This window comes from Cavia porcellus, unplaced genomic scaffold (genome assembly GCF_034190915.1).
Source record: "Cavia porcellus strain 051 isolate PalLab524CR breed Dunkin Hartley unplaced genomic scaffold, mCavPor4.1 scaffold_8, whole genome shotgun sequence".
NCBI lineage: Eukaryota > Metazoa > Chordata > Mammalia > Rodentia > Caviidae > Cavia > Cavia porcellus.
Genome location: NW_026947491.1, coordinates 85,989,082 through 86,013,171, shown reverse-complemented (window position 1 = coordinate 86,013,171; position 24,090 = coordinate 85,989,082). Strand labels below are relative to the sequence as shown.

General features: G+C 39.2%; 1 protein-coding gene across 1 annotated transcript in view; it reads right to left on the bottom strand.

The window, feature by feature from the left end:
* The window catches only part of Cfap54 (cilia and flagella associated protein 54), a 346,516-nt gene that overhangs the window by 112,902 nt on the left and 209,524 nt on the right, over positions 1–24,090 (bottom strand). The window contains exons 49-50 of the mRNA XM_063255344.1: positions 18,179–18,232; positions 13,782–13,989 (exon numbers count right to left, since the gene is read on the bottom strand). Coding sequence (XP_063111414.1) covers positions 13,782–13,989; positions 18,179–18,232 — 262 coding nt within the window. The remainder of the gene's footprint in view (positions 1–13,781; positions 13,990–18,178; positions 18,233–24,090) is intronic.

Genomic DNA, 24,090 nt, shown 5'->3' with positions numbered 1-24,090 from the left:
TTGTTTTGTCATATTCGGCTTTATTCTCTTCCAAAAAAAAGTAATAAGAACTTTTATGGGAGTAATAAAACCCAAAATGTGTAAATTTTGTTGTAAAAAAGAGAGGGGAAAAAAGTGCTCTAAAGGATACAACTCCAAGTGTATTTAGGTGTGTTAAGATAGATGACCATATTAATGTTTTTGGTTGGATCATTGAACACAACTGTTTGCAGTCTCACTGTTTGAATGTCCACTTTGTAAGCTTTAATCCTGTAACCTGAACAACTATTTCTAAGATGACAATATGTAATCTATTAACTAGTGATTTCTTACCGTTTTTTTCGTAATTCTGTATTACTTGTACTCTTATACTATTTTTTTCTTTTTTTCCTTTAAATAAAAAAATTTTTTTAAAATTATCTTGTCCTGTTTGAGCAAACCCCAATAATATTCATTGTTGATCTCTCATCAGAAACAATGGAATCCAGAAGACAGTGGAATAGCATAAGAAATCCCCAAACGAGAAAACTGTCAAGAATACTACCCAGCCAAAGTGGCCTTAATGATGAGGGCAAGATAAAGAAATTCCTTGAATAAAAAAGAAATAGAGGGATTTTTGCTATCAGATCCCTATTACAATATGAAAGGGATTTGCCCCCAGACAGTGGTGTCGAAGGAATGTAAGTTCCTGTTTTTCCTTCCTCCATTGGCCCCAGAACAGGATGGCTCGGCTGGCAGCAGGAGTCTGAGTTTTTGCTCCTTTATTCCTCAATTGTCCCCAGATGGTGAAACTGGCAAAAGGAATGTGACTTTACACTCCTTCCTTCCTCCATTTTCCCAGAACAGAGTAACTGGGGAAAGGCGTACAGTGTGGCTGGCGAGAGGATTCTGAGTTCAACTTCTCCCTTCCTCCACTGACTCAGAACGATGCAACTGGCAAGAACTGTGAGAGTCTGGGTCCTCCTTCCTCCATCGACCTGGGATGGTGCAGTCGTGAGAGGAGTGAAAACACTGTGATCGCATGCGGTCATAACCATCACCAGAGTCCGGTACCAAAGGAGTGAGTCCTAAGTCAAATAGACAACAACTCCCAGTGGTAATATATTGGGAAGGTAGATTTTAGGGGTAGACATAAAGACCAAGAGTCACACACATACCAGAAGACATCTGCAGGAACAGACACCTCCTGGGAAAGCCTCAACACAAGTGACAAAGCTAACATAAGAAATCTACAAGCATCAGTGCCAAATAAAAAATAAAATAGAAAATGACAAGATAGGGTTGGAGACATAGCTCAGTGACATAGCACCTGCCTGGCAAGCACAAGGTTGTAAGTTCAATTCCAGGTACCAAAAGAAATGGAAATCCCAAGGTGAAGAAACAAAATGCAGTCCCAAACGCCCATCCTACCCAGGATAAGTCCAGAACACAGAGAGGAAATCAGAAGCCAACAAATGGAACTTTCTGAAATGATAGCAGCGGAAGTGCAAAAACAAATGGAAGAGAAAAAAATAACCTCTAAGTATAAAAAGAAATGGTTATCTAAATAAAAGACATTAAAGCAGATACAGATAAACAAAGAGAGGAGCTCAGGAAAATGATGGAAACAATGAATGCCAGACCTAGACAAAGAGAATAAAAAGGAATCAATGAAAAAATTCAAACAAATGTAGGAGATTAGAAACTCCATTGATAGTATATGCAGCAGACCGAAAATAAGTAAGGACAGAATATCAGATCTATAAGCCTGGAACGTGACTAGCAATCAGGAAAAGAAAAAATCTTAAAAATCACAAGAGACCATGAAAAATCAATCCAACAGATGCAGGATAAAGCAAAGAACAACAAGATAAGATTTATCAGAATCAGTGACAAAGCTAGCAACAGCACAAAAGCCATTAAAAACCTCTGCACAGAAATAATGGCAAAAAAACCTTCCCAAACATGGATAAAGAATTTGATATAAAAATAAATGAAGCATATAAAACTCCACATAGCCATGACCAAAACAAAGCTATATGAAGGCATATAATGATCAAGATTCTAGAAACAACAAAATATTAAAAGCAGCTAGAGAAAAGCAATATATTACCCATAAAGGAAAGCCAATCAGAATCACATCAAAATTCTCAGCACAAATTCTCAAATCAAGGAGAGCTTGGAGTGAGGTATTTTAAGCTCTAAAAGGAAAACAATATTTAACTCAGACTGATGTACCTTGCAAAACTATATTTCAAAATTGATGGAGAAATAAGATACTTCCCTGAAAAGGGCAACAGAAGAAATTCATGACCACCAGGGCTGGGGATTTAGCTCAGGGTGTAAGTGCCAGCAAGGTTGTAAGTTTGATCCCCAGTACCACCAACCAGCTCTACAGAATGCTCTGAAGGACATACAAGAAAGAGATAATGAAGACCACAAACACATGGACATGAATAGAAAGAAGCCTCAAGGCAGGGCAAGCAAGTAAACAGAGAATAAAGACAGGAAACAAACAACAGGAAAACAACATTAAAAAGAAAAGCCAATACATATCAGCTTTAGCCATCAATATAAATGGTTTCAACTTACCAATCAAAAGAAACAGACTGGCAGAATGTATCAAGAGGCAATATCCAACAATATGCTGCAGTCAAGAAATACATTTAACCCCAAATCCAATTCACAGACTAAAAATCAAAGGATGGAAAACAATTCTCCATGCCACAAGAATCCAGAAAAAAAGCAGAGTAGCTATTTTATTTGTAGACAATGCAAACTTTAAGCCAAAACTGATCAAAAGAGACAAAGAAGGTTACTACATACTTGTTAAGGGAAAACTCCAAGAAGAAGAGATAACAATCATAAGTGTTATGCAACAATTGCAGGTTCGCCCAACTACATAAAACAAATATTAACAGACATGAAAAACCAAATAAGCACTAACACAGTTGTAGTACAGGATCTTAATACCTCTCTCTCACAAATAGATAAACTAGACAAAAAACTCAACAAAGAAATACTAACATTAAACCCAGCCTGTGAACAAATGGATTCAGTAGATGTTTACAGAGTGTCCCACCCCAAAATATCATAATGCACATTCTTCTCAGCTGTACATGGGATGTTCTCCAAACTAGACCATTTATTAGCTGACAAAATATGTTTAAGTAAATGCAGAGGAACTGAAACCATCCCATGCAACTATCTGACCATAGCACAATGAAACAGGAAATGAACAACAAAAGAAATCACAAAAATTACATTAACACATGGAAATTAAACAACATGCTTTTGAACAACCAATGGGTCAGAGAAAGTTAAAGACAAAATTAAACATTATATACAATTAAACAATAATGCCAATGCAACATACTAAAACTTACAGGACAGAATGAAAGCAGTCCTATAAGGGAAATTTATGGTGATGACCTCACACATCAGGAAACAGAATGAGTTCGAATAAACAACTTAATGTATAACCTCAAATTTCTAGAAAAAAGCAGAACAAATCAAACTCAAAGCTGATGGAAGGGAGGAAATTATAAAGATAAGAGCAGAACTTAATGCAATAGACACTAAGAAAACACTACAAAAAAATCAATGAGTCAAAAAGTTGGTTCTTAAAATGAATAAATAGAAATGATAAACCATTACCCATCCTTATCAAAAAGAAAAAACACAAATTCAAGCAATTAGGAATGAAAAGGGGGAAATCACAACAGATCCCACAGAAATCCAGGGGCTCATCAATACCTACTAGAAGAACCTATATTCTAGTAAGATGGAAAACAGAAGAAATGAGCACTCCTAGACACAATCAAATTGTGAAAACTAAATCAAGAATATATAAAAATTCTAAATAATGATATCAAACAATGAAATCAAAAGTGTAATTAAAAATTTACCAACGAAGAAAAGCCCAGGCCCTAATGGATTCACTGTTAAATTCTATGAGAAATTTAGAGAACTAATGCTGAAACTCTTTAAAGAAATTGAAAGGGAAGCAGTATTTCCAAAATCATTCCTAGAAACAAGTATTATCCTGATTCCAAAACCAGATAAGAGCCCAACCGAAAAATAAAAACTATAGGCCAATCTCCCTAATGAACATTGATACAAAAACCTTTAAAATGCAGAATGCAGAAAATCATCAACAAGATTACACATCATGACCAAACAGGATTCATTTCAGTGATGCAGAGATGGTTCAACACATGTAAATCAATAAATATAATGCACTAAATTAACAGAACCACAGGCAAAAATCACATGATCATCTCAATAGATGCAGAAAAAGCACTTGACAAAATCCAACACTCAATCATGATAAAAAATCCTACAGAAAATTGGGATAGTTTTTACCTCTATCTTATAAAAGCCATCTGTGGCAAATCAACAGCTAATACCATATTAAATGGTCAAAAGCGGAAAGCTTTTATTCTAAAATCAGGAGCAAGACAAACATATCTACTATCACCACTCCTACTCAGTATAGTTCTGGAAACATTAGCCAGAGCAATTAGATAAGAGACAGAAGTAAAAGGAATAAAGATAGGAAAGGAAGAATTTAAATTATCATTATTTGTAGATGTCATGATATTCTACATAGAAGACCCCAAAAACTCCACCAAAAAACTTGTAGATTTAATAACCAAGTTCAGTTATGTAGCAGAATACAACATCAACATTCAAAAATCAATAGCATTCCTGTACACAAACAGCAAACTCATAGAGAGAAATTAGGGAAAGCATACTCTTTACAATAGCATTAAAAAATGAAATACTTAGCAACTGATCTAACAAAGGTTGTTAAAGACCTGTATGTGAAAATTACAGTACCCTAAAAAAGATCAAAGAGGATATCAGAAAATAGAAAGATATTCCTCGCTCTTGAATAGGAAGAATCAACACAGTGAAAATGGCCATGCCCCTAAAACTGTCATACAGATTTAATGTAATCCCAGTTAAAATACCACTATCATACCTCACAGATCTAGAGAAAACATTTCTAAAATTCATCTGGAACCAGAAGAGACCTAGAAGAGCAAAAGCAATTCTGGATAACAAAAGCAAGTCTGGGGCATCACAATCCCAGACTTAAAATTATATTACAAAGCTACTGTGATGAAAATCAGCATTATATTGTTCAAAAAAAAAAAAAGCAGGCCTGAAGATCAGTGGAGCAGAATAGAAGATGCAGATGCAACCTCGAACACATTCAGTCGCCTTATCTTTGACAAAGATCCGAACATGACCACTGGAAGAAAAACAGCCTCTTTCATAAATGGTGCTGGAAACACTGGCTTTCCACAGCCAAAGAGTGAAACTAGACCCATGTCTATCACCATGCACTAAACTAAAGTCAAAATGGATCAACGGTCTAAATGTTAAAACAGAAACACTAAATTTACTGGAAGAGAAAATAGGTAGAAATCTTGAAGACATAGGTGTAGGCAGAGACTTCATGAACAAAACCCAGCCTGTAAAGGAACTATTACAAAGAATCAACAAATGGAATCTCACCCTATTTATTAAAAATCTTATACACAATAAAAGAAATCAACAGACAACTCACAGAGTGGTAAAAATTATAACCAGCTGTCCCACAGACAAAGAACTTATATCTAGAACAGATAAAGAATTGGAAAAGAGCCAGGAATATGGCTCAGTGGCACAGCACTTGCCTGGCAATTACAAGGTCCTGAGTTTGATTCCCGGTACAAAAAAAGAAGAAGAACTGAAAATAATTAGACCACTCAAATTCAAAAACCCAATACAAAAATGGGCCTCTGAGATGAATACAACTCTTCTCAGATAAAAAAAATATGAATGGCAAATAATACATGAAAAAATGTTCCACATCACTGGTCACCTGAGAAATGCAAATTTAAAAACACTGAGATTCTATGTCACCCCAGAAAGAATGGCTATCATCAAAAAATCAACCAATAACAAATGCTAGTGGGGCTGTGCGGAAAAAGGAACCCTTCTCCATTGTTAATGGAAGCGTAGACTGCTATAGTCACTGTGGAAATCAGTGTGGAGATTCCTTAAAAACTAGGATTAGAGGTCCCATTCAACGCACTTACTGCCCTTCTGGGTATCTTCCCAGAAGAATTTAAAATATCATATCGCAGTGATATATGTGCACTTATGTTTATAGCAGCACAATTTGTAATATCTAGATCTTGGAAACAACCCAAATGCCCATGCACTAAGGAATGGGTAAAAAAGATGTATTTTTATACAATGGAGTACCATTCAACCATAAAGAAGGATAAACTGGAGACTTTTATAGGTAATGGATGCACCGTAAGACCGTACTCATCAGTGAAATAAATAAGACATGCATGTATAAACATAGTATTGACTCATTAGTGTGAGAAGCTGAAAGAAACAACATACATATATGTCTGTGTATGTGTGTGTGTGTGTGTGTGTGTGTATATATATATATATATATATATATATATATATATACATTTAAGATAGTTGCACTGCTGATGTCTCTGAGTTCACTGGAGAGAAAGAATTGAATGCAGATGTCTTGTGCTCTGGATGAATGATTTGGGTATGACAATGTGCAATGTATACACCATTTTACTCCCCTGATTGATGTGTTTTGAAATTTAGTTTTAGTTTTGTTCTTCTTTTTTTCTTTTTCTCCTTGAAATAAAATGGATTTGGAAAAAAACCTGAGGAGTGGATAAAAAGATGTGTTTTTTTATATAATGGAGTACTACTCAGCCACAAATATAGATAAACTGGAGACTTTTATAGGTGAATGGTGCATCCTGAGACCATACTCATAAATAAAATAAACCAGACCCACATGTGTAAACACGGTCTCACTTGTGTGAGAAACAAAATGAGCAAACAAGATTTAAAAAATACAATAAATATTGTGAACTGGGAAGAAACTGTTCAAAAGAAAAGACAAACGGAGATAAGGGGAAGGGGAGAGGTAGTAATGGAAACAGAAAACACCTAGGTATACACAGATGGCTAAGAGAGTTATGCAACTACTTTCTCTTAGTTCACTGAAAGAAAAGGTTTGTACTAACAATGCTCAGCAAGAAGCATGCCTATATCTTGTACTCTGAGTAACTACTACAAAGACAACAACACACAATGTATTAATCATTGTAACTTCCCTACTAACCTGTTTTGAAAATGTTTCATTGTTATTTTTATCTTTTTTCTCTTCAAAACAGAAAAATATGAAAGGAAATTTTTCAGGCTAACAGAAAGTGAACCTATGTAGTAATTAACATCCACATGAAGACACAAAGAACACCAATAAAGGTAATTCTGTTATGAAGAAAGGTGGCATAAATGCATATTTGTTCTCCTTTCTTCTGTATGCCAAATTTAAAAGGCAATTATGAAAAATAATGAATGTAAAATGCATTATTACACATAGAAAATGTAATATGTTTAACAATTATTACATAAATAAAGTGGGTAAAAGCTGTACTAGACTAAAGAAATGGTTCCAGAAAGTAATACAGATCCACAGGAACAAATGGAGAGGCCCAAGAATGGTAAAGGGTTAGGAGTAGGGTATAAGTATATATTTGTTCTTCTTTTCTTTTATCTTTTTTAAAAGATATAAAATTAGAAACATAATTTTTTTAGATGTATTGTTGGCTTTGGAAACACAGATACACTGAAATGAACAAATGGAAGATATTCTATGTAAACTATTTTTTCCAAGGACAGTATGAAATGAAATAAATACAAAAGAAATCTTAGAAAATTTACAAGTATGGGGAAATTAACCTGCTCCTGCAAACCATGCAAACAGCGATATAATAACTAACATTACAAAAATATAAAGGATCAGAAGCAATTACTATGAATATATTCCAACAAGTTAAATAACCTAGAAGAAATGGGTAAATTCCTAAAAGCATATCAAGACTGAATTATGAAGAAATAACTCGACATAACAACAATGAATAAGGAGATGAAATCAGAAATCAAAAACTTCCCATTCGAAAAGTCCAAGTCTTGATGGCTTCACTGCTGAAATCTACCAAAACAGAATTAATGCCAACCCTTGTCAAGCTCTTCAAAACAATGAGAAAAACACTTGTGCTTTTGTATACAAAGTCATATCACCACAAAACTAGGATCCGAGGCCAGCATTCCAGATGAATGTAGATGCAAAGAGTGTCAACAAAATATTAGCAAGCCAAATTCCACAGCACATTGAAATGTTCATACGTCATGATCAAAGGGATGTATTTTTAAAGTAAGGATTTTTCAACATACACACATCAATGTAAAACATTATATTAATAGAAAGAAGATTAAAAATCATTATCATTTTAATTGACATGGAAAAAGCACTAGATTAAATTCAACATCTTTCACGATAAAAACTCAACAAATAGACATAGAAAGAATGTCCCTCGACATGATAAAGGCCATATATGATAAGCTCAAAGCTAACATAAACACAATGTTTGCTGTCAGACCCATACTGAAATGTGACAGGAAGTTTTTCAGGCTAACAGAAAGTTATCTACAGTGGTGAAAAGCTAAAAGCTTTTTCTTTGATATTCATTACTACAGAAGGATGCTTACTTTCACTATTTTTTATTCAACATGATATTGGAAGTTCCAGAACAATTAGACAAGAAAAAAATTTTTTAAGTATCTAAACTGGAAAAGAAAGTCTCTGTTTGTAGATGACATAATCTCATACATAGAAATCCCTAAAGGCTCTACCAAAAAAATCCTATTAATCAATACACCAAAATCAGTAGCAAGCCTATACATTAACAAGAAACTATCTGAAAAAGAAATCAGGAATAATCCCACTTACAATAACTTCAAAAAATACTTACGAATAAATTTAACCAAAGAAGTAAAATTTCTGTACACTCAAAACTATAACATATCAAAAAAATTTTAAATGTCAATGGAAAGATTTAAGAAGACACAAATAAATGAAAAGCTCTCATGTTCATGGATTGGAAGAATTAATAATCTTAAAATATCCACACTACCTTAAGTGATCAATAGACTTATTGCAGCCTCCATTAATATTCCAATGACAACAGCCACACAGATAGAAAAAAATCTAAAATTTGTACAGAACCATAAAATTCCCCAAGTAGCCAAAGCAATCTTAAGCAAAAAAGGACTAAGCTAGATATTACTTATACCTTTTATATCTTTTTAAAAAGCTAAAAGCAAAGCAGAGCAAAATATACTTACACCCTCTAATTTCATTATAAAGCTATAATAAAAATAATATAGTATTGGCATAAAGAGTGACACCTAAACCAATGTGAACATGCATTCCATATCAAATTAATCACGCAGAGACTGCATTCCCACTGCCTCTTTCACTGGAGCTTTGTACTCCACAAGCCTTTCCCTGTCCCACTCAGCCAAACTTGGGTCCCTTATAACTAGACACTGCCACTAACCACCGGAAAAACCATTGAAATTATTCAAACCGGCCAGCGTCCAGCCTGCTTCCACTGCCTCACTTATTTTTTCTATGGAACCCACGATAAAGGGCCTTGCCCACGTTTCCTCCCATCCCTGCTTCCTGGGGGACCCTAAAGCCCGTTTGCTGTGCAGTGGTGGCCCTCCTCTTGGAAATGGTACAAATGATCCTGCCAACAGTAGTCACCTGCTGGCCTCCCCATCCCTAACAGTTAATAAGACCTATATTTTAAAACAGAAGACACTATGAGTCTGATATCAAAGCGTGACAAAAATGTTACAAGAAAAAATCACAGATCCGTAACTCTTATAAATATGAATGCAATAACCATCAATGCTAGCAAACAGAACCTAATAATATGTAAAAAGAGCTAAATGCCACATAGGATTTATTCCAAGGATGCAAGATTGGTTAAACACACAAACTCAATTAATGTAATATACTGTATCAATAGAATAAAAAACAAAAATGACATACTCACATGAAAATATAGAGATAAAGCAGTTCAGAGACTTTCATGCCCTTTTATGATAAACCATTCATAAAAGAACAAAAACACTATTTCAACCTAAAAAAGTTATTTGTCTTAAAATTTCAAGCAGTTGAATACCTTACTAAATGGTGTAAAGATCTATTTTAAGATAACATTAGTACATTTTAAAAATACATATGCCCGTTCCGGGAGAACATGGCGGACAGATAACAGCAACTACCGGAGGCTCTCTGAAAGACTCGGCTCAGAAGCCAGGAATGGTGCGGACTAAGGAAACATAAGCAGGTGGAGATATGCTCTGCTGACTCAGGAACGAACTGGGCTGAGAGAAACCAACTTGGAATGCAGTCCTGGCGCTAAAACAGGAACAGAAAAGCCTCGGTGTGGAGGCTGGACCCCGCGCCATTGTAAGCCGCGATTTGGGTTTCCCGCTGCGCAGTGGCTGGCTGCCTCTACAGTGGCTCAGGAAGGAGAGAGACGCGCAGAAGCTCTGAGAACGGCAATCTGCGAACAGCAGAGAGGCGTGCACTGACTTGTGGTGAGGTGAGTGAGAGAAACTGACACTCTACCACAGTTTGACTCCAGCGGAGGACTTTCTGGGCCCGAGCAGTCCTGCAGGAGGAGGGCGCGGTGGCAACTCCAGCCACACATCGCCCTCTCGGGCAGGATTGGTGAAAAGTGCCTGGCCTGCGTGACGCTGCCGGTGGACCTGGTAGGCTGTCCCAACCCAGATCCCAGAGCCTGACGGTGGCCGGGAGGGGAGACGCGTAGGCTGCCTGGTCCGTAACTCCCTGGTGCGCAGCGGTGAGCGGGAAGACCTAACTGGCACAATTCGATCAGGCTGTGGCTGACTGGGAGAGAAGCTGGGCCTCTTATATAAGCTTGCATATATAAGGAACAGAGAAGAAGAGGCAGCATGGGAAGAGGCAGCAACAAGAAAGGCTCCTCGGCCCCCAATTCTGAGAATCAGGCAATAGCAGACACCGCACCAATACACATAAGGCGCCATATAGAGAGCCTCATAGACCAATTCAGGAATGAAGTTATCAACGACCTGAAGCTAGAAGTATGCAGAATAGTTAGAGAAATACTAAGCACCACCCAAGAAAAAACAGGTGGTGGAATGGAAGAACAGAAAAAAAGGGGAGAATTGTTTGATGGAGAAAACAGAGAAAGCATAGAATACGTGAAGCAGGTTCAAAGGGACTACCAAGATACTACGAAGTCTATCGAAGACTGGCATAACAGCTTGAAAGAAACTAAGGACAGAATATCTGAACTGGAGGGCAGACTTGTAATATGGGAGAATGAAATGAAAAACTTCTTAAAAATAACAAAGAAACAAACAGCAATAATACAAAGACAAGAAGATGATAAGAGGATCCATAACTTAAGGATTAAGAACATAAAAGAAGAAGTAGGGACACAAACAAGTGAACTACAAAAGCTACTCACAGAAATAATCCAGGAGAATTTTCCTAATTTAGCAAAAGGTAAAGATACTCAGATGTATGAGGCATACAGGACCCCAGCTACCTATAACCCAAACAGAGCAACACCCAGGCATATAATTATAAAAATTCCAGAAATTCAATACAAGAACAGAATATTAAAAGCTGTCAGAGACAAGAAACAGACCACTTACAAGGGAACACCCATCAGAATTACAGCAGATTTCTCTGCACAAACCATCAAATCACGAAGAGCGTGGGGGGAAATAATTGAAGCTTTGAAAGATAATAATCTCCAGCCAAGATTGAGATATCCTGCACAACTGTCCCTGGAAATTGATGGAAAAACGAGGTGCTTCCAGGATAAAGAGGAACTGGGGGAATTTGCAACCACCAATTCAACTCTACAGAGAGTATTGCAGGATATTCTAAAAAAAGAAAAATACAAAGAATGCAGAAATAATGGCAGAGAGGCCACAACGAATGGAGCAGAGAACAAAATGAAGAAGACAAACTGACAGCTACTGACAGAAAAAGAGCTCAACAGAAATGAGGCAGAGAAGATTGGATGATAGGAACAGCTATTTTGGAGAAAATGACATCTTAATAGGTAATACTGATTTAGTATCATCTTGGTTTGAAGTCTCATCTAGCTTTTGTCCTTCTGTCTCCAATGGTCTAAATAGGCTGTATCTTATTGGATTTTATTATGTACGATAGTATAAGCAAAAACCTTTTAAAGACAAGGAGATTATACAGAAACCATTGTTCATTTTCTGTTAGTCAATTCTAAATACTCTATAATGCTGTCATTCTCTTGAATGGTTTTACATTGTTTTGATATACTTAATGCTACAGTATACGAAGTTGTACTCAAGGATTTCAAAGAAAGAGACAATATGGTAACTACTTTTAGGTTAGGATTATCTGGTGGTGAAACACTATTCTGCTTAAATGGTTATATTTTGATCTGCGCTGTTTCGTTGTTATGCCCTCTTTTATCTCATTCTCCACTCCATTATTTACTTTTTTATCTTTATCCTTTTAATTAAAGGAAAAAAAATAGCAGGATATATTATAGTAACCCACTTTGACTTTTCATTACCTTGATTTAAAGCCCTGTATTACTCTCACCATCTGGTTTTTAACTGATGTTCCCCTATTCTGTTTTGTTGGATAGTATCAGGTTCGAAAGTTTAGGCATCAGCTGTGAAGATAATGAGATTCATTATGACGCCCATTCTCGTTGACTTTTATCTACTTTTGAAGACCTACAATGTCTCCAATGTTTTGGTTTTGTCGGTTTTATTCTTTACTGTTTTATTCAATTGTATTATAACTAACGATATGGGCAATTCATTAGAGATAGCGGGAGGCATTATGGTAACCATTGTGGATCACCTTGTATTATGTTTTTACATTATCTATTATGCCCACCCTTTTGACTTGACCGATTCTGTTCTGTTATGTCACATTTGGTTTTACTCTCTTCCAAAAAAGTAATAAGAACCGTGGGAGCAATGAAACCCAAAATGTGTAATAGTCATGGTACAAAAGAGAGGAAAAGAAAGTGCTCCAAACTATATAACTGCATGTATATTTAAGTGTATAAGATAGAAAATGATATCACAGAGTTTTATTGGATCAATGAACAGAACTGTTTGCAGTATCATTGATGGAATGTCCACTTTACAAGCTTTAATTTTGTGACTTGAACAATTATTTCTAAGATGACAATATGTAATCCATTAACTAGTGATTTCCTACTGTTCATTTTTTTCTGTAAATCTGTATAACTTGTACCCTTTCCCTGCTTTTTTTTTCTTTTCTCCTAAAATACAATTTAAAAAAAAAAGGTGAAAAAAAAAAAAAGAAAAAGAAAAAAAAAATACATATGCCCTGTGCCCTATAAATAACACTCCAGGGCACCTATCACATGAAAGTGTGTCATCTGGCTAGGTAGTGTTTTAGTTCTGTTCTTTGGGAACAAAGTGCATGAGAATCAACAGAAGACAGTTGAATCAACCATAGGACAGTCACACTGCGGAATACCACAGCGTTTACACAGTCAGTAGAAGGGTCCACAGCAAAGCAGTTGTTTTGAAGTGGCTTCCATCAGATTTTTCTGCACAAAAAATGCAAGATGCATAAAAATGTGAGCAAAGTATTCTGTAAATAAGTGGCAAAATTATGCTATGTGCATGCACACAAATGTGTATGTGTTTATGATTATGGTTATATACAGATGGAGACGTATACACCAAGATGTAAGTATATACGTGTTTCATTATAAGAGCTTAGAGGAAAATATGAGAGAATCTAAGAACTAGACCAACCACATGGATTAGTGGGAGTAGAGAGGGGAAAAGCCAGAGAAACAGAAATAGCAAACAATGGAACAAATGTTTACCTATCAAGTTTGTAACATTCAGTTTGCTCCTCTTCTCAGCAAGCTCTGAGTAGAGAGTTTTCAATGAGTTATCCGGCACACAGTTTATTGTCGCAGCCACACTGATGAGGAAATAGGCCTTCATGAAGCAAAACTTATTTAAAAGATGCTGTTGGCCAACGGTGACCAGAAATTGAGGCAAGGTTTTCGTTGCTATTTCTTCAAGTGCCTAAAAATAAAAAAGGGTGGAAAGGGCAAATTAGTAAAATTTTTTTCAGATATTATTAATTCATTCCCTCTTTAGTCTCCATTTGATGCTGGATGCAGGGACCCAGGGATAGACATGAGGTCCCATGAATGGCAGCACTATGGAGAGAGACACTGAACAGCTCAGCCACCCACCTGTTCAGCAAAGCTTTCCACCAATCCCTGGCCTGTGGCCGGCCCTGCCCCTGAGTGAGAAGGACCCTGGGGCTGATGGTTTCCTTTTCTAGACAATGATTTCAAAGCCTCCTCTCTCTCCTCTCTCTCTCTATCAATTCTAACCATTTCCTCTCCCTCCTTGCCTCCCTCCCTCCCAGCTAAGGCTCTGTTTCCTCTACTTAAGTGGGGTCCCCTAGACCCCACTGTGTCATCCAGTTCACCTACCCCAGCAGCCACCCTCACCCTTCTCCCTTCCTTCCTGCTGCCTAAGGCTGGTACTGCCAAGCAGGCCACCCTGCATAGACCCTCTGTTCACACAGAGCCATGCTGTTGTTAGTTCTATTTTAAAAAAAACCTTCCCTGTACACCAACTTCCTCTTCAGTTGTTACCCAAACCTCAGTTTCCCCTCCAGACAACTGTCAATATTCTAATTTATATCCTTTCTTTTATTTTTTCCCCTCAGTGCTCGGGATGGAATCCGACGCCAAGCACAAGCTAGGCAAGCTCTTTCCCATGAACTACACCCCCAGCCCCTTCCTTGCCAGTAAACTCACTTATATCAAACCCTTTGGTCAAGGCCACCAGTGGTCTCCACTTGGCCAAATCCAATGTTCAATTTTCAGTCCTCATATAACATGCTACTTCTAATCAAGACACTGTTTTATATGCAAATTAAACTGTCACATATCATCAATGATAAAATACATGCTGATTTCAGAGATGTTAAATGTGAAAAAAATCATGTTTAAAATTCAGTGATACTTAAAATTATCATACTTGACTCATCAGCAACATTTAAGACAATTGATCTTCCCTACTGGCTACCACTTGCTGGTTCCTCCTCTTCCCGTACCTCTTAACACCAGAATGTTCCAGAACTCAGTCCTTTCCTCCTCATCCCCTCACCTTAGATGAGCTTAAGCAGGCTTTCACACAGGTTTTCATTTCTTCTAAAGGGTGATGAAATCACAAGTTATTCACCTGTGCTGCAACCTCTTTTCTAAACTAAGACCCATAGAATCAACCTCTGACTCAATTCCTCCACCTTGGCATCTAGCACACAGCTCAAACCCATTTACAATGTCTAAAACACACTCCTAGGATCCCCTCTCAATGCCACACACAGAAACTCCTTGAGGACAGGAGATCTGTCCATTTTGATTGATTGATTGACAGCACCGTAACAGTGCCTGACACACAGTGGACTCAATGGATTAAAGCAATCTCTTTAAAATATAAGTACATCAGGCCACACTTCTGCTCAGAGCTCTTCAGTGGCTTCCCATTTTCCTCCAATAAAAGGTTAAGTTATAACAGAGCGACAAGGCCCTTCTCAGTTTGACTGCTCTGACTTTATTCCCCACTGTTACCCCATCATTCACCCAGTTCGAGGCACACTGGCCCATGTGTCCCTCACCAAACCAGCTAATTCTACTTCAGGGCCCCTTCACTTGCTACTCACTCTTTCTAGATGATTCTTTCTGCAGATTGCAGTGACTTGCATCGGACTTCAGGTACAGACTAACTTGATTGATCACCCCACCTAAAATGCTCTAAATCCCCTTTCAAACACTGCTGGGATTATTTTCACCCATACACATTCTAATGTAAGTACCTTAACAGAGTACTCCTTTAAATGAGTCCTTACATATCAAGTTTACTAGTCCTGCCCACTGAATTACCAGCTCTATGAGGACCTGAATTTTGTCTGTGCTGTGCTGATAGCTCTGTTGCCATCATCAAAATGGTGCCTTGTATACAACAAGCTTTTAATATTGCTAACTAATACTTTAACTAATATTAAAAACAGTTGCCAGAGCTACCTATTTTAGATAAGAGGGAAATTATTTGTCTTACATAAACCAAAAAAATGCATTGCTTGGGAGAGTTTAAAATAATGGTGGCAGTGGTAAGATTTGTTGCTATTATTTATTCTCTTTTTTAAACCTCTTCTAAGAGGTTGAAATCAGCATGCGCAGAAGAGCCAGGCATGCTGTGGCCTGGGGCTGCCCTGCCACCAAGGTGCTGCCCCAGGAAGACGGTCAAACCTCCTGTCTAGGGAAGAAACTCCGATGGGTTGGTGGGAAGGAGAGAGGACACTTCTCTCCCTTCTGCAGCAAACAGTGATTTAATGAGCCTTGACAATTACACACAAACACTTGAGGATCAAAGGGAGATTAATTAGTAATGCCATTTAACACTCCTTTCTCTCTCTCTATGCAGAAAATGCGAAGTGTAATCTGAAGAGTCTTAAGCGGGCCAACATTACTGTTTTAATTAATTAGCTAATAGAAATCAGGTTTCCATTATACTGTCAGTCTCTTTTTGTTTCAAGAGACATGATCAGACAGACATTCTTTCTATACCAAAAATCTGTGCCTTAAAGAAGTGTTTTTAGGACGGCCTGGCATTTATGACTAGAAAGACAGAAATATTCTTCAACTCCCCGAGGTCTTAGAACATTAAAATAAAATATGAATATGTATTTAAGTCTTCCTAATATCAGTTCTTTCATTTCAGACAACTTGCTTATAAATTAAAGTACATTTTTAGACAAAAACATTGAGTGATACGAAGCATAATTAGAAGTGAACTTTATGAAATGAAAAGCAAGTAATGAAATGTAAATGAAAAGTAATAAGATTACATGTAATAAAAGGTGGGTATTTTGTCATCAAAATTATGGAAAACAAAAATAATGAAATTTTGATGACATGTCTCTCAAATTACACAATAAAAATAAATAGCTTGCTTAAAACCAAATTCTGTTTCCTATTACTTAAAAAACAAATACAGTTAGTGAACGCCTTCCCCGTTTACATAATTATTTTGAGATATTTAAATGGTACTAGGACATCGAATGCTTATATCTCAACTATTCAACTATTTTTTTATTTTATGGGAGAAATAAAATTTCATAACAAAATAATAGGAGAATAACAACAGCTACCACATTGCTTATTTTTTTTTATTTAAAGAAAAAGAAACAAAACAGTACAAGGGTACAAGTAATACAGAACCTCAAAAAAACAGTAACAAATCACTAGTTAATAGATTACATACTGTCATCTTAGAAATAGCTGCTCAAGTTACAGGATTAAAGCATACAAAGTGGACATTCAAACAGTGAGACTGCAAACAGTTGTGTTCAATGATCCAACAAAATCTTAGTAATATGGTTCTCTATCTTAACACACCTAAACACACTTGCACACTGCTTATTGTTATCTTCAAAGCAGTTATGCAGAGTATAAGATATGGGCATAAAAATGATATTAAACATAAACCTTTCTTTCCAATAAACGGAGAGAAACTAGTAGTGTAGCTACCTAGTGTTTTTTCCTGTTCCCTTCCTTCCTTTCCCCTTTCCCCAACCCTAGCTCCTCTTTGCTTTTGAACAATTGCTTCAAAATATTTCAAAGTATCTATGGTATATTTTGGTTTGTATTTACCTTTTCATTTACCGTCAGGACCTAAACATATTTACGTGGCAGTCACACACTCTTTTTATGAAAAATACTGGAGAAGTCAGAGGAGCTGTTTATGAAAAGGCCAAGTGAAGTCCTCCCCACCACTGGTAGATAATGTGGGAACCAGGAGACACAGGGAAATGAACAAAAGCAGCATCCAACGCGTGGGCTATGGCCAAGTCTACCAAATGCTTTTCTTACAACCAAGAGCCAGCCATTACCTTCTAGGTAATAAAGATAAATATTGAAGATGCTATCATGGATGCGGCTAGATGATACATGTCTGTGGCTGAAATGCAGGAGTAGTAACTGCTATTTTTGCCCAACCTGAAAACTGGATCAGTTTGATCCAATGCTACTTCTGGCCTCAAAATTTTGAACTAAAACAAAACCTATTATCAGAAATAGAAACATATTATCAGCAGGCCTTCAAAACCAACCATTATACCTCCCACATAGATTGAAATGACTTGAAAGTCATCCACAATGAACGTCCAGTTTTTATAAAATACTGTTACACCTACCTGCATATTTTCTCTACTGGTGAGAGGTTTTCCTGAGTCAAATGACTGAGGTGGCTGTCAAAATACAAAATATTAGCAGCAGGAATGAGATAAAGTATTCTTTTAAGTGAAGCTATTAATGTGCTCTAAAATTATTTTACATACCATTTATTGTAAAAGTAATAGACATTCTAGTCAGAAAGGGTTAGTATAAAGAAGAAACTCAAAATCATGATAAGTCAACTTCTGTTAAGTGGTCAATGATAATATCATGATGTCTTTTATTAGCACACGTTTGCAGTACATACTGTTCCTGTGTCCTCTCTGGAGTAGGCACATGGGCACAACACACTTTAATTCCTTTTTGTACCCCATTTCCGTCCCCTCCGCCTCCCTTCACCTCTTGATCCCTTCTCCATCTGAGAAAGAGCTATCTTCCTACTTCTTATTATCTATGTTTTACTTTGCTCCACCAACTGCTTTTTTGTACTTTTAAAATGTATACATACGTAAGTTTGCATTCCATTTTCATTAATGTGACCAAATGTTCTTCCTATACTATTAAATTATTTGCAAACCTCAGTCCAGGGGGCAGTTATAGTAGATCCTATGCGTACAGCATAATAACTACCCCTTTCCCACCGTTAGACATCTAAGGGGACAGCTCCCCAACATCACCCCAACTACCAGCCTCAGATTAAAAGCCATCAGGACAGCTGAATGCAGATGTCTTGTGCTCTGGGTGAATGATCTGGGGGTGACAATGTGCAATGTAGGTACCATTGTTGCCCCCTGATTAATGTATTTTGCAATTTTGTTTGGTTTTCTTTTTTTTTTCTTTTTCTCCCTGAAATATAATGGATTTGGAAAAAATCATTTAAAAAAAGGCCATTGAGGACTGTTTTGTTTGTATTTCTGATTACTTCCTTTGGATAGGTTCCTAGATGCAGTATTTTTTTGGGCCAGAAGATAAGAAGATACAGTATTAAGAAAACAAAGAGGATGACTGAATTTACCTCACACCCCCACTGTATAAAATGCCAGGATCAGTGTCCCCTTGACAGCACTGAGTACTAGCACCTTAAAGGAGCTTGGTCCATCTGATGTCAAATCGTGTTACTATTCACATTTGATTTTGCCATTCTCTCGCCCTTTTCCACGTGAGCTACCTGTTAATGTGTTTGGTTCTAAATGTACCAGTGAATCAGGAAATATTTATTTGACACAAGAGACTGCTGGATTTGGGGTAGACTATATCCTTCTTGTTATAAAAAGCTCTTTTTAAACATGTTCTTTTGTGGAGACCAATACTGACATTAATCCCACTTCTCCTTGGACACCAAAAAGCTGCCAGTAGCGTGCAAGGCCAGGCTGCTCCACATGGAGAGTGCGCCTCCTCAGCCCCCTGGACCTCTTTGCCTGAGGACCATCTGTGGCCAAAAGATCCTTCAGGAGAGGCTGCAGTGTGGAGAGCAAACCTTGCCAGGGAGGGACAAGAGAAACCTTCCGCTGGCTCTCTGAAGGACCTGCATGCCCACGGCAGTGTCCACATGAACGCTCTCTGGATTCATTTCTCTACCTTCCTCGTGTGTCATTCCCACGAACTCAGTATACTTTCTGAAATCGCCTCCCACATTCACTACTTATTCCCAAATCCTCATCTAAGATCTGCTTTGGATGAATCCTCAAACCAATTCATCAAATAGAGTTTTCTATTGAAATAAAATATTGGCGAGTGTTTTTTTTTTTTTAAAGTTGTCTTTCTTGAGGTCAGGGGTACAGCTCAGCAGCACAGTGCCTGCTTGGAAAGCACAAGGTCATGAGTTTGATTCTCAGCACGAAAACAATAAATATATAAAAATAAAATAAAATGTTCTTTATTGCTTATAATACATTGAAAACTAAGTAAATGAATCTGGGACAGGATAGATCTTTTGGTTGCAAAAACTGAACGGGGGGCTTGAAAACAAGACTTTAGATTTGGTAGTAAGAACAGAATTACAAGAAGAATAAAACGTTAAAATGTAGGGCTGGGGATACAGCTCAGGGGCACAGCACCTGCCTGGCAAGTGTGAGGTCATGAGTTTGATCCCCAGTACAATAAAAATAATAAAATAAGATACAGAATTTTTAAAGGGATATGACAAAAGTCCCATAGTAATTTGTGACACTTCCTCAGTTACTTCCTTTACAATGAAACTTAATTCATTAATCCCTTCCTGTCGATGTCCGCTCCCGGCCGGCAGGAAGGACACACGACACAGTCTGGTAGTGGACAACCTTTTCTTTTTATTTTTCTTCTCCGTACAGCCTGCCCTGGGTTCTCCCAGCTGAAGCCTCCTTTGGTCCGCTCCCCGCGGCTCCTTTTGTGCTTCAGCCTGCCCCAAAGCCTCTACCGGTCCGCTCTCCGCGGCTCCTTTTGGGCTTCTACTTCCGGGCTTCTATCTGGCTTCTTCTTCCGCCCAGGGGTGGCACCGGTATATATATGGGTACAGTGTCCAATCATGTTAAAGTAAGCAAGGCAAGCTGATTGGCTAACATCATCAGTTGCCAGGCAGACTATATTGTTGAGCGGGTTGTTTACGCGGTAAGCAGGAAACTAACATATTCGATGGGAGGGGTAATCTACCTCAGGCCTCACTCTTTACTACAGGCCTCACGTCCGCCAAGTGAGGCGACCGGGCTCGGGGCTGCGGCTCCCAACATCTCCCCCTTTTTTATTTTTTATGAATGTGCGCATCGTAGCCCTTCCTGGACTGGGTGCAGAGGCTTATGCCCTATGCGTAGGCCCACCGTAGGTCCTTGGCTTAGACCCTGGTCGGCCGTCCCATGGTCTGCCAAGGCCCTGAGGCCCTCGTCCTTTTTCTAGGGCCAGGCACAAACTGGACGGAACCTGGATGCACACAAGCTTGCACTCATTTCCTCTCCGTAAAGAAATCCCCTCGGAGAGAAATTTAGACCTGGGCAGCATCTAACAGTCCAGCGGCTTACGTGCAGGATGGGGTAGGGCCTGGCTTAGGTCGAGTCATGCTGGGGAGGCACGCTCTTACCCGTCATTGACTCATCTACCCTGCTATATCATAATTTTTTAGAGGAGGAGTGTGGGAAGCTCACCGTCCCTAGACTCGGTCGTAGGCTAGGCGAGCGAGCCATGCATATGCCTGAGGATCTTCTTGTCCATTTCGGGCTACCGCTATTTCTATTCATCTTGTTGGTTGGTCTGTGATGGATCTCCAGTAGGGCAGGTCTGATCTTCAGTCGAGGGCTTTGTTGCCCGTGTCAGTCTCTCCGGTATCCACAGTGGTTCTCGTCCCGGTTCCTGTGGGAAAACACAAACCGCGCCTCGGTTCCAGCTGATTACCGGATCCGGGCCCATCCATTGTCCTGTCAGGACATCTTTCCACTTCACCCACCCTTTATGGTTGGGGGAAGGGTTGCAGTGCTCCACAGCTGGGGAGCGATTATCATTATTTAAATTTAAAAAATTGTGTGTGAATAGTGCCATGGATAATCGTGCCTTTGGGGCCAGGCCTTGGCCTACTCCCCCTTTTTGTTTTTGTAAAATTTTTTTTGAGGCTTCTATGAGCCCTCTCAATGATTCCTTGACCTTGGGGATTGTATGGGATACCATGTTTTAATTGAACCTCCATCATTTTGCAGAACTCATTGAAAGCTTTGCCTATATAGGCTGGTCCATTATCAGTTTTTAATATTTTTGGTTTGCCCCATGCGGCCCAAGCTGCCAGGCAATGATTGATCACATTAGACACTTTTTCACCTGTTTCTGCTGTTGCAAATATGACGCGAGAACAGGTGTCTGTGGAAACATGAACATATTTAAGAGTCCCAAACTCCTGTATATGTGTGATGTCCATCTGCCAAACATCACCAGGGATCAAACCTCGAGGGTTTACTCCCATCGGTATGGCAGGTTTGTATGTGGCACAGGAGTCACATAGTCGCACGATATTTCGTGCATCTGCTCTAGAAACATGGAAATGGTTTGCTAGTTTCCTGGCATTAACATGAAATTTATCATGGAAGGCACGGGCTCGCTCGATTGGTGTTAGTAAGGTAAAAATCCATAACGGGCGAGTGGCAGTGTCAGCAGCCGCATTCCCCTGTGCCATAGGCCCTGGCAGGGATGTATGTGCTCTTATGTGGGTGGTGAAGACCTTATGGTGTCTGTTTTGAAGCAATGTCTGGATAGACAGGAACAGTCCAGCCACTGTGGAAGTGGATCTAATTAAACTGGCAGTCTCAAGCACTTGCATAGCATTGACCACATACCTAGAATCGGAGACAATGTTAATGGCTTCTGAGAACCGTTCAAGAATCATTTTAACGATCTGCAGTTTCACCACCTGAGGCTGATCAGGTTCAAATTGTATGGTAACCGGGGGCTTGCCTAGGATCACATAGGCGCCTATCCCCGTCTTGGAGCCATCTGTGTATATTGTAGTTGCTGGGACTAATGGCTCAGAGGCAGTAACCTTTGGAAAAATTATAGGGTGCTGAGTGACAAATGACAAGATAGGGTCTTTAGGGTATTGATTGTTTATATCCCCATGGAAAACACATCTCAGAATGGCCCAAGTATCTATGCAGGCAGCCAGGGTCTTGATCTGGCTGGCGGTATAGGGTACTCGGATGGCTTGTGGTCCTGAGCCAAAATGTTGGACAGCTCTATCATGCGCTTCAAGGGCCAATGAAGCGACTGCCTCCGGGTAATGCTCTATGACTTTTGCAGGTGAGACCTTAGGGTGTATCCACAGTAGTGGTCCTTTCTGCCAAATCACCGCTGTAGGCTGTAGACTAGTCTGTAGCAAACAGACATCAAAGGATCGCCCCGGTTCAATTCTGTGTAAGGTAGCCCCACCTAAGGCTTCCTCCACTCTCTGTAAGGCAGCTCTTGCCTCAGGAGTGAGCCTCCTGTGGGAGGCTATATCTGGGTCTCCCTTCAGAAGGTCGAACAGGGGTTTGAGATCTGAATTTGGTATATGTAAATATGGCCTAATCCAATTAATGTCTCCCAATAGCTTTTGCATGTCATTTAGGGTCCTAACGCCATCCATCCTAATGGTGACCTTCTGTATAAGTCTGGAGGCGACACTGAGGTCCACACCTGCTGACCCAGGGGTGGCCCTTGTTGAAGGCTGCCATCCTGAGCTGTCCTGTCTCTGGGGCGGGGGCCTGCCTGTGAAGGGGGCCCCCTCTGGCCGTTTTTTGGCTCTCTAGCATCTTGTCCACAAATACGGTTGCCCTGAGCATCAAAGACCGACCTACACTCCTCAGCTTTGTGTGATCCCTTTTTGCATCGCCCACAAACATATGGTTCTTCATTCCTAGGACGAGGCCTAGCATCTGCATTGTTTGGGCAGTGACGTTTAATGTGTCCTGGCTCCCCGCAGGCAAAACACCCTTTAGCCTTACATTCCCCTTCTAACCCGCGAGGTCCCCTCTGCTGTATAGCCGCGGCCAGGAGAGCAGCCACTCCCGAGTTGGAGAGCGGCCCCCCTATCTCTCTGCATATCCTAATCCAGGCATTGAGGTCCTTGTTCTTATGAGGAGCTATCGCCGCCTTGCACTCCTTTGTACACTGTTCGAAAATCAGCTGCCTTACCAGCGGTCGAGCCACTCCCGGATCAGAAAATATCTTATCGGCAGCATCTTGCATTCGGGCCACAAAGTCAACAAATGGCTCTGTGGTACCCTGAATTATTTTTGAAAGACACAAGGAGGCTGTTCCAGCACCACTTACTTGCTTCCAGGCGCGGAGTCCTATGGCATTGATTTGCTCATAGACAGCGCCGGGGAACTGGGTCTGGTCATCAGCGTGCCGACCTTCTCCCATAAGCATTTCCTTGTTCCACCCCCGGTTTCCTCGATTGGCGTTTTTCTCAGCCTGCTCGGCAGAGAACTCTGCATACCAG